The sequence below is a fragment of the Ipomoea triloba genome, chromosome 14 (genome assembly GCF_003576645.1).
Source record: "Ipomoea triloba cultivar NCNSP0323 chromosome 14, ASM357664v1".
NCBI classification, from domain to species: domain Eukaryota; kingdom Viridiplantae; phylum Streptophyta; class Magnoliopsida; order Solanales; family Convolvulaceae; genus Ipomoea; species Ipomoea triloba.
Window position 1 is genome coordinate 8,837,924 of NC_044929.1, and position 13,989 is coordinate 8,851,912.

Below are 13,989 nucleotides of genomic sequence, written 5' to 3' on the forward strand. Positions count from 1 at the left end.
TGGATTACCTTACTTAGTCGTCGTGCTAACTACACTTCATTTTGTCCTTTATCAGATGGAATCTAGCATAGGTTCCTGTAGCCCACCGGACTCAGACCCTTCTGAGTTCGAGTTCCCCGTGTATGGCTACGACGATTATGCACAGTATCTACTAGACGGAGATCCCTACGCCCCGGGCTACGCACCTGATCCGCCTACACTGACTTGTACTCCAGAGTCCACTCTCACTCCTGTCTCATCGAAGGTACCGGAGTGGTCCCCTGTTCCCGTTGAGCCAATGTGTCCCTTTGACGCCCTTCAAGCCAGGTATGGGATTCTACCCCATAGAGATTCTATCCGGCAGCAACCCTCTAGAGTTCGTGGTCCATTACCCGTACCCGTGGGATCCGAGTCCCCCGGATTACCATGACGAGTGGATGATGTACATGAACACGTGTCGGTTTCTGGACCACATTATGTGGTTCGAGGGGGAGTGGCACGTTGTCTGGGGCACCTACACGGGCCCGGTGTACCACTCATTAGACTAGTTAGCGTCTAGAGTGGGAGTTTAGTCAGTGCTTTTGTGTACATATATCTTTTGTAGCGGTGCTAACTCTAGAATGACTGTCTAGGCCGGGTCGTACTAAACTCTCCTAATGGGTTGCACTTTTAAACCATAGTCTTTTGGTAGCTTGTTTAGCTACACTTTTCTCTATGCTATGAAACGCATTTTCGTTTTGATGGTTATGTTGATAGAATGCGGTATCCTTATCCTTAGCCTGTGCATCTAGAATGAATCCTATCTGAATATGATCGGGTTTAGCCTAGGTGTGGCGGTAACTACTCCGGTTATTCGGTATAGCCGAGTCGGGGTGTTACATTCTTCTTCTATGACATCCAAACTCCTTTCCCATCCATCTCTCGTGGATTTTTATGTTCTTCTTTGGCCTCAAAACTCCGTTCAAAAACGTCTCCTGCGGATGGTACTGTAGCACCTTTCGAAGTACTGTAGCATCTCTCGAAGTACTGTAGCAGCGCGAACTTGATGTCTTGCAACCATTTTAATCTACCTCTCACGAGTACTTTGGCTTTCCAATCCACCTCTCGTGGATCATATCCTTATTCTATGACATCCAAACACCTTTTTCATCCTCCTCTCATGGATTATTGTCTTCTTTTTCGGCCTCAAAACTTCGTTCAAAAATGCCTCATGCGAATGGTACTGTAGCATCTCTCGAAGTTACTGTAGCAGTTTACTGAACCTTACTGTAGCAGTTTACTGAACTTGATGTTTCTTCATTTTCTTCTTTTGGAGACTAATTATTACAAATAATTTCTAACACATTTTTGGTATCATCAAAACCTAATTACAAATATTCCCAACAATAACCACAAATTTCAAACTGAATAGGCAAAATTTGTTTGAGAAAGTAATATTCTTAATTAATCAACGTGATTATAATCAATTCAATATTAGGCTGCCCCTCATCCCTGCCAATATGAGATTGGCAAGGTGAGTTGGCATTTGCAATAAAAAAATTTATTTTATTTTTTATGATGAGGTGGATTGCAAATTTGCAATCGGTACAAAAGTTGCCGCAGCAGCTGCTGCAACAGCTTTTGTATTTTTTTTTTGTTTATTTACTTTTTTGTTTTCTTTTCTTTTTCTTTTATTTTATTTTATTTATTAATATTTTAAAGTGATGTGATATTAAAGGGATATAGTGTGGACTGTAAATGAATTACAAATTGAGTGATGTGTAAGTGAGACTCATTTTTGAGAGTGAGAGATTTGTACGGATTAGGATAGCCTTAGATCATAATCTTAAAAATACTTTTAATACTAAAATTCATGTTACATGTCCATTGACCATTTAATAATTTCATTTAAGCATCTAAACTTGCACACTTTTATCAAGAAACAAACATGCGCATGCACTATCAAAATTCAAATATGTCTTTGTTTTGGAAGTATTCAACAAACTCATGTATTTATTTATAGAATTAATTACACCAAGAGTTGTTACAAAAGGAAATATACATGCTTTTCATAAATATTACAATGAAATTTTTAGAACTTTTGAGCAAACCACCTTTTGGAGTATCAATAATGTTTGCAAATCCATTATTCGGTCACTGATTGTACAGCGTTTGCGTTTGCAATTGATTCTAAACTTGTTTCAAGTCATTAGAGGATAAATGTTTTAAACTTTAAGAGCATCCCATTGATGACAAAATATGATTTTTTTGGTCAAAATTTTGCACATGTGACTTATGAGAGAAAATTTATGGGTTATTATGCTAAAAAAAATTTGCACAATTTTTTATACTCCGTATTATTTAAGCAAAAATAGCCCTGGCCCATGTTTCAATAGTTATACCATAGACACAGGTTGGACTCGTGTCCATTTACATATTGAATGTTCACAATTTATATACTGAATGTTCACAATTTGAATTGTCAACATTCAATATCTAAATTGTGTATTTTAGATCTGATTCCACTTTGCAAGGTGGACTTGAATCCACAGAATAATTTGCGCACATGCTTGGCGTATGAAGTGCCCTTCATGCGCCCTATTGAACAGGTAAATCGTTGATTTTTTTTCTCACTCTTTCAATCCCTCTCTTCTAGTTGGACCAACAATGACTCGTTTTGAATTTCTACCCTTATTATTGTTCTAACACTCAGTGTATCTATAAATACAAAAGATTTATCATTCACAACCTATATATTTCTACCCTTATTGTTGCTCTAACACTCAGCTTATCTATAAATACAGAAAATTTATCATTCACAACATATATATTCTCATTTGAAATCATTAATAAAATGTGTTCAAAGTTTCCACCAACTTAAAAATTTTTCACTAAATATTCTATATGAACTAAATAAATTATTGAATCTCAAAAAAATTCGAAAACTCGTATTCAAAGTTTCAAAATCATATTTATACATTATTGGAACATTATTTTAAATTATTAGTGTGCATTTAATAATCAAAAGAGAAAAAAATAAAATTAAAAGCGAGTACACTATACACGTAGTATTATTGTCACCCACTGTTTTTAGTTGTTTTATAAAATACGCGTAACCCGGTCGTACCAGTGTACCACCAGCGTCTATTTCAGCAATAAAGTTCAAAATCTGAGTATCATAAAAACTTTACCCAGAATTTTCATGTAATTACAGATTTGAAATTGAAAATCTTAATTAAAATCTCACGCAGCTCCGATCCCAATTTCTAGGGTTTCCATTTCCTCTTCGCTCGCATTCATTCATACATGCGTATGCGTGCAATCAAGGATGTATAGTAACTTCAAGGAGCAAGCGATTGAGTACGTGAGGCAAGCAGTGCAGGAAGACAATGCTGGGAACTACGCCAAGGCATTTCCGCTTTACATGAATGCGTTGGAATACTTCAAGACTCACCTCAAGTACGAGAAGAACCCTAAGATCAAGGAGGCGATCACCCAGAAGTTCACCGAGTACTTGCGCCGCGCCGAGGAAATCCGAGCTGTGCTTGACGAGGGCGGAACGGGGCCCGGTTCCAACGGAGGGGATGCTGCCGTGGCTGCCAAGCCCAAGTCCAAGCCCAAGGATGGGGGGGAGGACGGGGAGGATCCCGATCAGGCTAAGCTTCGGGCTGGATTGAATTCCGCGATCGTTAGGGAGAAGCCTAATGTGAAGTGGAATGATGTTGCTGGGCTCGAGAGCGCCAAGCAGGCCTTGCAGGAGGCCGTGATTTTGCCTGTCAAGTTTCCACAGTTTTTCACCGGTGAGGTCTTTTAGGGTTGCATGTTTAATATTATCTTACTTCATTTGGTTATGTGTCTGTCTGTATGCCATGTTTTGTTTGTGAAGTTGATTGCTATATTGATGTTTCCTTTTACTAGTTATGTTATTTAGAATATGAATTAGCTCTGCCATGGAATTGGTTGCATTAGCTATTGATGATCAACTGCTTCAAGATGCCAATAAACTGAACTATGTGTATTTGTAATGGTTTTACTTTGAGCAAGTTTGAGTTTGAGTTTGAGCTCAGCTCAGCTGGTTAGAAGATTTATTAATTATTACTGTATGAGCTTCCTGCTTTTGCTGGTGTAGATGCTTTCATCCCCGAGCTGAAGGTCTAGTTCTCAGGAATAATTTCAATACTTTCATAAATCTGTTGTTGTTGCTCCAAAGTATATTACTTGCACCCACATGTTATAAATTGATTGGAGAACTCCCTGGCAAATACACAAAAGTACTTAATCTAAGTTTTCTACTCCATAAAAATACATTATGGATATACGATATGTGCTATTTTCAAGTTTTTATTTTGTTTTTCCTTGTGAAATTGATGTTTTAGTTTATATGGGTTAGTGAACTTTGGTCTCCTCCTTTTTGTTCTTTACAGGCAAAAGACGACCATGGAGAGCTTTTCTTTTATATGGTCCTCCTGGAACAGGGAAGTCCTATTTAGCCAAGGCTGTTGCTACTGAAGCAGAGTCCACTTTTTTCAGGTATATGGCTCTCCTACGTGCAACCTAACAGTGGTATCAGTGCAGCTGTCCAAAGAACTTTTCTATTTTAAAACTTGAGCAGTATGTCAATCACATCAAGTCCTCCTCTAATTGACTTGAGCTTCTCTATCCCCATTGCAAATATTAAATTACTGAACATCTTTTTCTTCTTCCTATGCTGGTATCTGTGCTTCTTGCTTGCTTACTTTGGAGTTTGGAGTTTCTGTTGTGTTCAGTATATTTGTACAGCATGAATCTAATTGTCCATGTTTGGTGGGGCTAATGTTTGAACTAAGAATTTGCTGGTTGGAGAGTTTATCACTTTGTAATTGTTATTAGCTTTTCAATAATGTATGTTCACCTTCTCACTCAAGTCATATATTTTTGCTTCTGCTAGAATTCTACTAGGTTGGGTGGTACATTGGGTTTACTGGGTTGGCGCTTCCTTTGTTGTTTTGCAATTCTTCCCATATTTTTGTGAAATGGGATCAGTTGTGAGAACCTTTGTGGGTTGATTGGGGTTCCCTTTTCCTGTATCTGAGTTGCATGCCATTGGTGCCTTATTAAACTTATTTACCTGTGAAAATTTAAAATAATTCTGTTCTTGCTAGCCTGAAGGACTTGCCGTATTTAGCACTTGTGAGTTGTGCACAGATAATCGTTCTGATACTTTATGTTAGTAATTTAGTAAAAATAGAGACCACTGTGCATACTCAAGGTGGCTACTATGAATATGCTCACAGTGAGATTTGTTTCATTCGTGCATGTATTCTCTTAAGATTTTATATGCTTGAGGAACTTAGGCTATAAAGTTGGCAAGTGCCAACTTTTGTTTTGGTGCAGTGTATCGTCATCAGACCTAGTTTCAAAGTGGATGGGAGAAAGTGAAAAGCTTGTCTCTAACCTTTTCCAAATGGCTCGCGAAAGTGCTCCTTCCATTATATTCATAGATGAAATAGATTCCTTGTGCGGACAGCGTGGTGAAGGAAATGAGAGCGAAGCTTCCAGACGTATTAAAACAGAACTACTTGTGCAGATGCAGGTAACTGCCAAACTACCCTACCCTCTTTACCCCCTAAAAATAATAAAAACAAGAAAAAGGGAAAAGAAAATGCTGTGCCTGTAATATGCATGTTAAAACTATTTTATATTCGTCCTTCTTTTAATTCTTTATACGTTTTTAGACTATAGTCATCAGAAAAATAATAATAATAAAAGGTTTTAGAGTCTTGTGGTTGTGGACTTGTTATTTTCATTTTCCTGACTAGATTCCTTGTTTATTTGAATATTATATGCTATTTAAAAGAGAGAGGTAGCTTTGGTTCTTATACCAAACTGGATCTATTAGTATTTGGTTGATGACACTAGAGACATGCTTGTGCTTGTTTAAATCTTCATTAGTTTGATACTAGAGCTTATCTTATACTCATTACATTTACAGGGGGTTGGACATAATGATGACAAAGTTCTTGTCCTTGCAGCCACAAATACTCCATATGCTCTTGATCAGGTGAAGAATAATTCAAAACATACATTCATAACCATTTTGATTTTACTTTTAACACTTATTTTCTTTTACAGGCAATCCGGCGACGATTTGATAAAAGGATATACATTCCACTTCCAGATGTGAAGGCACGGCAACACATGTTCAAGGTAAATGCAGTTGCTCTTCATTCTTTGGTAGTTTGGTTGGTATAGTTTAGTTGTCCTGGAAGGTCAGTAATAACCTTACTCTTACTTACTCTTCTTATGTTATGGCTCATGCCACTTGTTTAGGTTCATTTAGGAGACACCCCCCACAATTTGAGCGAAAGTGACTTTGAGGATTTGGCTCATAAAACAGAAGGTTTTTCTGGTTCAGATATATCTGTTTGTGTAAGCGTCGCTTAATGGTCCTGCTGGCTTACATCTACAATGTCTGTTGATTGTCTCTCTTATTTATTTGCTGCTTCAATAGGTTAAGGATGTCCTCTTTGAACCTGTACGCAAAACCCAAGATGCTATGTTCTTCATTAAGACTTCTAATGATACATGGATGCCATGTGGACCAAAGCATCCAGGTGCAGTCCAGACAAGTATGCAGGAGCTTGCTGCAAAAGGACTCGCCTCAAAGGTATATTGTTTTAACATATATAGTCAAATTGAGAATAAAAGTTAAGTCGATGACATTTGTATTCTCTGGATATGGTCTTAGCTGGAGCATTTGAGCATCTCATGAAGTTTTTATATTTATAAAAAAAAAAACTCAATGCGGATTTCTTAGATATATTTACTGGATCAATAATTTTTTTTTGAGAGTACAAATATTAGAGCTTTATTCGTGAAAAGGGGTGATCTACTTCCATTAGATGCACCTATATATGCGTGGTGACCAGGACAAAGTTCGAATATAATTGGAGATATGGCACATTGGCATGATAAAATAAGGTTTCCTAGTTTGTCTTCCTTGATCCCTTTTTCAATATCAATGTTGGCACTTTGAATGGGGGGAAACCAGGAGGAGAATTTGTACTCTGAACTGGAGGTCTCTGGTAGCTGATAAACTCTAATTGGGAATTGTTGATCTTTAAGCTAATAGTTGGTCTTGTGTAAAATATTCTCACACAAGTTTTTGTGAAAAATTTATAAATGGTTATAATCGATCAATGCCTGCAGATCATTCCCCCACCCATCACGAAGACAGATTTTGACAAGGTGCTTGCACGTCAAAGACCAACTGTGAGCAAAGCGGATCTTGATGTGCATGAAAGATTTACAAAAGAGTTTGGAGAAGAGGGTTGAGGAGCTGGCATATATATATATATTTGCAGGCTGGATCTCATGTATGTTGTATGGCTTTCTACTTTCTTCGAAGAAGACTCATGGAATGAAAAATATTCATGAATTGCAGTTTGGTTCCACTCTTTTCCAAATATATTTATTCTCACCTTTATACAGATTAGTGTTTTCTTCTTAAGCTCAAAATGACAAACCTTGAAATTAATAACCAAAAAAGAAATGAATAAGTTGTCTTCTCAAACATATATATTTATGAGCTTTTGTCATAGCATCCATATATAATCTTAAGTATTGACAATTGTTATATTATGGATCAAGATTAATCTTGCATTGTGAATTTTGGTTTTAAAATTATGTGTATGGGGTGTTTGGTAAATAGCTGTTAATTGATTGAGTTAGTGGGCTTGACTAGTTGATAATATTAGTTGATTACATACAAAATGATTTTTTCAAAAAGTTGATTGAAAAAGCTGCTTGGAACAACTTTTTGAATTTTAGCATTTTGGAGTAATAAGGTGTTACAAAAAGTTAATTAATCAAACCTCTATATTAATTGTTTAACCAAGGCCCTGTTTGGAAAATAATTGGCTTATCAACCAATTTTGGCCTATTTAACCATTATTAATTGTTTGACTTGGTTAAAAAATTAATATAAGGGTTTAGTTAATAAGCTTTTTGTAACTCCAAAATACTAAATTTCAAAAGGTTACCCAAAGTAGTCTTTTCAATTAGCTTTTTGAGAAAAGAAATTATATCAAACAGCTATCAGCTAACAGCTAATTTACCAAACACTTTTCTACAATCAACTAATATTATCAATTAATTATGTCTTTTAACCCAATCAGTTAATAGTCATTTACCAAACAGGGTCCAAGTCAAATAAGTAATAGTAGTCAAATAAGTCAAAATTAGCTGATAAGCCAATTATGTTACTAAACAGGGCCATATGTGTCTTTTGTAAATAAGTTGAAGAGACATAATATATTAATTGCATATATGCACATAATATCTTAATTGTAGGTACACACATAATCTGTTAACTACATGAACATAATATTTTAACTGCATGTACATAATTTGTTAATTTTAAACGCATAATTTGAATATCATTTGAGACCAAGATTCACATTGCAAGGTGAGTCATGATGCATTGTATAATTTATCGATTGAATTTTCTATTCAAATTAATAAACTAACAAATAAAATTTTAAAAAATAGTTTCTTCTTTGGATTTATATCAATTTAATGAGTTAATAAGTGTTTTATATGCATGTGTATATCTAGTTAGACATAATTACTACAACAATTAATTATAGGTTAAAATACTTATCCAATTACTACAACAATTAATTATAGGTTAAAATACTTATCCAGTTTCATGTGTAATGCTAAATATGCATGTGATTATGAAGTAATTAAATTGTCAAACATTATAAGATAAACTCCTAGTTTATAGGAATAGGAAATGAGTGTAGGGGAGAGGACCTCAACCAATCCTTATACTATATGCCAGGGTTCACAGTACTCTGTGAACCCTAAAGCATGTTGATAGTAAAATAATTTGAATGTATTTGGTGTATATAAATGTACAAAAGAGTATGAAATTCTTGAGAGTTTAGCTCAAAGAAGTTGTATTATTTATAGTTGTTCTTGAATCTAGAGAGGGAGATCAGAGTAGAGAAAAGGGACCCCTAACTGACTTTGACCCAAACACATGACCCTTATCCGACTACCGAACAAGGTTGTGGAGTATAGGGAGGTCGAACTCGGAGAATATTTCCTATTACATGTGTATGTGTCTTATGTTGTGAGTTTGTGTGTTTTGTGTTATGAAATTTTATACTTTAGTATGAATTCTGTACCTGAAACAATTTAGTAATTGTGTCATATGTTATGAATTTATGTGTCTCTGTGTTCTGGAATTCAGTGTCTATGAACACAAATTATGTACCTCAATCAGATTTGAAAATAAGTAAATATATAACATTCGTATGTGTTTTGTGCTGTGGTTTTTTGTATCTTGTGTTATAAAATTTTATACGTTATAAACATGAATTTTGTAACTCGTCGTTTTGATCTAGAGTCCATAATATTATGTGGACCCGGATCTATGATATAAATTGCAGAACTCAGCAAATAGCCAGCGAATTTGTAGGTGGGTTGGTAGAGTATAGATATTAGAGAGATAGGATGTAGTCCAGAAACGATAGGTACCCCTGAACAAAATAAAACATGATATCTCGCTCTCCCCCTTTTGCTTTTACCATGTGATGATGATCGAAGCAGCTATGGCTATATGTGACTCCATTAATCCCGCCCTACACTACCAACAACAATATACATCCAATTTTACATTATTATTATTATTATTATTATTATTATTATTATTATTATTATTATTTCCCTTCCAATCTCCATTTTTGTCATATGGTAGCATTAGTATCTTAGACATGCATATACCCCAAAGTATATGGGCAAATAGAGCAACAAAGCATTCATTGAATTTAAGTCATAATGCAATATAACATATATATGATCATGCGATGGAGAACGAAAATTATATGTTACTGATTTTTCATTCTTTCCTTATTCAACGGTGAGCTGTGTAGTCATTCAACTCACATTTAAAATGATATGACTTAGTAACACATGGAGTATCTTTTAAACTACAGATAGATTAATGATAAATAATATTTGTTGAGAATCAAGGCTGTACATTTTAAATAAAAAAGGGACCAAAACTATCATCTTTTTAACATGCAATAAAGTTAGTCAATTGCTTTACTATGGTGAAGGAATGTGCCATCTTGATTATTCTGCATGAATTGGAACAATAAGTTAGCCTAAAATAAGTGAAAAAATTATTTAAAGAGGTCCAATTTCGTGTCACATGAGCAAATTAAGTCACATCTACTTCAAATTCAGTTGGATATGTGCTTTGCACCTTCCATGTCAATTCTAGCATTCTAAGAGGAATTCCAGACTGTGAAAAATGAGGTTGTGAAGAGGATGGCTTGAGCTCCTCACCCAACTCTCATTGGTGTGTTTCACTCTCCAAGACAAGCCAACCCTTGCTGCACATCAAGGATCAACAAGATAAAAAAACACACTTCTTCACAATTATGAACCCTAGAAATGGGTTTTCTACCTATATGCAAGATTCACATATTTAAACACATGTCTCTTCGAAGACATCAGATAAAATTGGAACGATACATATTTAAACACATGGATAGTAATACAACCCTAATCCAAACCTCTAAACTGACTACTCACAATTGTAAAGCATGAACACAACAACAAAACTCATATATAATAGCAATATATATCATAAATCCAAACAAGATAAATGAAAGAAAACTTCTGTATTGTAAAATTCAAGTTGATGTAGTAAAGACCCACTCAAATCCAAGAGTGTAGGATGAAAACAACACAATTTCTTCAAGAGAAAAGAGTAAAACCTAAGCTAAAACCTATTTAGAAATTTAGGAGTGAAATATGGTTTGCCTATTGTAGCTACTTACTGTTAGATCTAGAAAAAAAGAGAATTGTTCTAGGGTTCGACGCACTGGCGCCGCACAGGCGTGCGACTACCTGTGCGAGCGCACTGGCATGGCACGGGCATTCAGGGCTTTGCGGAATATTAACTCCAGCTAGTGCTTTATGCACTGGCTACGCACAGGCGTGCCATTGCCCGTGCGTGCATTCGCCTCCACTCTAAGGTCTACGACTTTGCTCCTTTTGCACGTTTTCCTCCCAGTATGCTTCCTTGTTCTCTTTTTTCATGCCTTTTTGCTCCCTTTTTTTAATCAACTTTTGCTTCCTTTAATTTGCTATTTCCTCTCTCCAAAGTGAATTTCGGCGAAACTAAGAACAAAATACATCTTTTAATTAAAAAACCCAATAAAACACTTTGAATTGAACATAAAAGGAGGTTAATAGTGGGCCGGGATGAAATATAGTATAAAATAAGAGCCATCAGGCTTCCCTATTCATCCATATACACGTTTTCCATCCATTTCCCAAACCCCACTACATCTAAAATCAACCAAGAATAGCCCTACACTTCAAAAAATAACCAATTGAACAAAAAACTAGAAAATGGAGCGTGACTTGTACTGTGCTGTAGAGTTCTTGATCGCGAATCCAATATCAAGCTAGGAAATCACATTAATATCTATGACGATGAGCTCTAATGTATTGTTTAGAGGGAGACATAAATTCCAGACTTTTAAGAGTCTAATTATCTTATACATTTACAAGTATGATATGGATGGAGTGTATTTGTTTCATTATATTAGGACTCTATTTATTTGAGTCAGATTATGACTACCTATCCTAGTCTCCCTAGCTATGATTCTCTCTTGTATATATTTCCACAGTTTGTACATTTGTAATTACTGTTCATTTAATACAGTTCTCATATAATATTAGTTAGCTAGGGTTTCTCTTGTTCCCATGGCTGGCGGATCTGTTAAGGCTATTAATTCGCTTTCTACTGCTCATCACTTGATCAGTATTAAGCTTAACAACAAAAACATTTTGTTTTGGAGAACACAAGTAATGCCTTTTCTCCAAGGTCACGGGCTGATGGGGTTCATTGATGGTAGTTATCCATGCCTAGATGCCTTCCTCCCTACCATCGCTAGCGTCTTACCGCTGGCAAATCCGGCTCATGAGTGTGATTTTGTCATGATCAGGCTTTGATGTTTATGTTAATTTCCTCGCTTTCAAAAGAGGTTATGTATCTTACCGTTGGCCTTCGGATATCACGACATGTTTGGGTGTCAAAAGAACAGTCATTAGCATCCTCCTCATGAGCATGGTCGCTCCATCTTCTTGGTTAACTTCAAACCCTTCAGCAAGGCGACTCCTCTATAATCCATTATATTGGTCGTGCACAAGTGGTTATGAAGGATCTCGCCTAGGCTGGACGACCGGTCAGTCTAGACGAGATGAATCTATATGTTTTTTGTGGCTTTCGATCGGAGTATCTCAACTTAATCGCGTCGCTAGCGGTTCGCGGCCAAGCTATCACGCTTCAATAACTGGTCGACTTTGTCGGTGCATAGGAATTCATCAACAACAACGATTCTGGTGGCTCGTCGCCGGCAGCCTACACGGTCCAGCGAGGCAGGCAGTCGCAACGCGGCACCAGTGGTTGCAGCGGTAGTAGCGACAAACCGTATCATGGAGGCGATGACAGCAGTCTTCACGGTGGCGACGACGGTCGGCAACAAGGAGGTCACAGTGGTATTCAGACCTAGTGTCAGATTTGTGGTCGTTATGGTCATACAACTACCGCATGCTACATATGCTATGATCCTCCTCCCCATGAAAATTTAATGTATCAAGGTCATGATAATGATTCTCAAGGGTTTATCTATTAATCATATTGGTCATGCTTCATTTACTACCTCATCTAGGTCTTTTCAGTTATCTAATATTCTTCATGTTGCTCGTTTGTCTACCTCTTTATTGTCTGTTCAAAAATTTGCAATAGATAATAAAGTATTTTTTGAGTTTCACCCCTCTTTTTTCGTTGTGAAAGACATTAATTCTAAGGAAATTCTACTATGGGGCAATAACTCTGGGGGCTTATACACACTTCCTATAACCAGTTTATCTCCATCTGCGTTTCTTTATGCTCGTACATCTGCGTCTGTGTGGCATGATCGTCTAGGGAATCCACACCATCGTGTTTTACATCGTATTCTTCAGTCTTTTTCGGTTAGTGGGTCTAGTAATTCTATTCGTTGTAATTCCAGTTTGTGTAATGCGTGTCAATTTGGCAAATCTACGTGTTTCCCATTGCCACGTGTTGAGTCATCTACTTCGAATATTCTTGATTTAATATATACAGATATTTGGGGTCTAGCTCCTTTATTATTTGCTGATGGCTATCATTACTTTATTATTTTTGTGGATGATTACTCTCGTTATACCTGGTATTTTCCCATGAAATTAAAATATGATCTCTATGCCATCTTTGATAAGTTTCGTACTATGGTTGAATGCTCCTTCAATAGAAAAATTAAATCCATGCAATCTGATTTAGGGGTTGAATATAAAAAGTTACACTCTACCTTTGTTTAGTTAGGAATTGTTCATAGACAATCCTGTACCTATACTCATGAACAAAATGGTCGTGTTGAACGAAAACATAGACACATTGATGAAACAAGATTGACTTTTTTGGCTCGTGCGTATGTTCTATATAAATTATGGGATTTTGCTTTTGAGACTTCTGTTTATTTAATAAATAAAATGCCATCTACTGTGTTAAATAACTCCACTCTTCACTTAATGTTGCATAAATCCCCTCTATCCTATTCTTTTCTTTGTGTCTTTGGTTGCCTGTGTTACCCTTATCTACGACAATATAATCGCCATAAAATGTCATATAGGTCTTCTCCATGTGTCTTTCTAGGATATCTTGAGTCTTTTTGGGGGTATAGGTGCATTGACTTACATACTAATAAGGTTTACGTGTGCAGGCATGTGCGATTTGGTGAAAGTATTTTTCCCTTTGCTACTAAGGAAAATTTGCAGGCACCAAACCCTTCATAGTGCAGAACGTACCATACGCCGAATCAGTTCTCCAACCTGTTGGTACGGCCACTGCTGCACAGGTGCAGCCGCCCATTGCCAGGCCGAGACCACCTAACAGTAAAGTAGTTGTGCCTGGGCAATCTACTCACCAGCCGAATCTAGCGACTA

General features: G+C 36.4%; 1 protein-coding gene across 1 annotated transcript; it reads left to right on the forward strand.

The window, feature by feature from the left end:
• The first annotated feature begins 3,126 nt into the window (after nucleotides 1-3,126).
• Nucleotides 3,127-7,510, forward strand: LOC116005097 (protein SUPPRESSOR OF K(+) TRANSPORT GROWTH DEFECT 1-like). The gene is made up of 8 exons (XM_031245340.1): nucleotides 3,127-3,758; nucleotides 4,383-4,488; nucleotides 5,332-5,530; nucleotides 5,930-5,998; nucleotides 6,070-6,144; nucleotides 6,268-6,366; nucleotides 6,449-6,604; nucleotides 7,147-7,510. The coding sequence occupies exons 1-8, from the start codon at nucleotides 3,287-3,289 to the stop codon at nucleotides 7,270-7,272; spliced, it is 1,302 nt and encodes a 433-aa protein (XP_031101200.1). The 5' UTR covers nucleotides 3,127-3,286; the 3' UTR covers nucleotides 7,273-7,510.
• Nucleotides 7,511-13,989: the final 6,479 nt, after the last annotated feature.

Bases quoted from the DNA above. Each gene is read 5' to 3' on its own strand.
- LOC116005097 (XM_031245340.1), top strand. From the start codon at position 3,287: ATGTATAGTAACTTCAAGGAGCAAGCGATTGAGTACGTGAGGCAAGCA. The intron at 5,531-5,929 runs GTAACTGCCAAA...TTACATTTACAG, and splicing joins AACTACTTGTGCAGATGCAG to GGGGTTGGACATAATGATGA. The intron at 6,367-6,448 runs GTAAGCGTCGCT...CTGCTTCAATAG, and splicing joins GTTCAGATATATCTGTTTGT to GTTAAGGATGTCCTCTTTGA.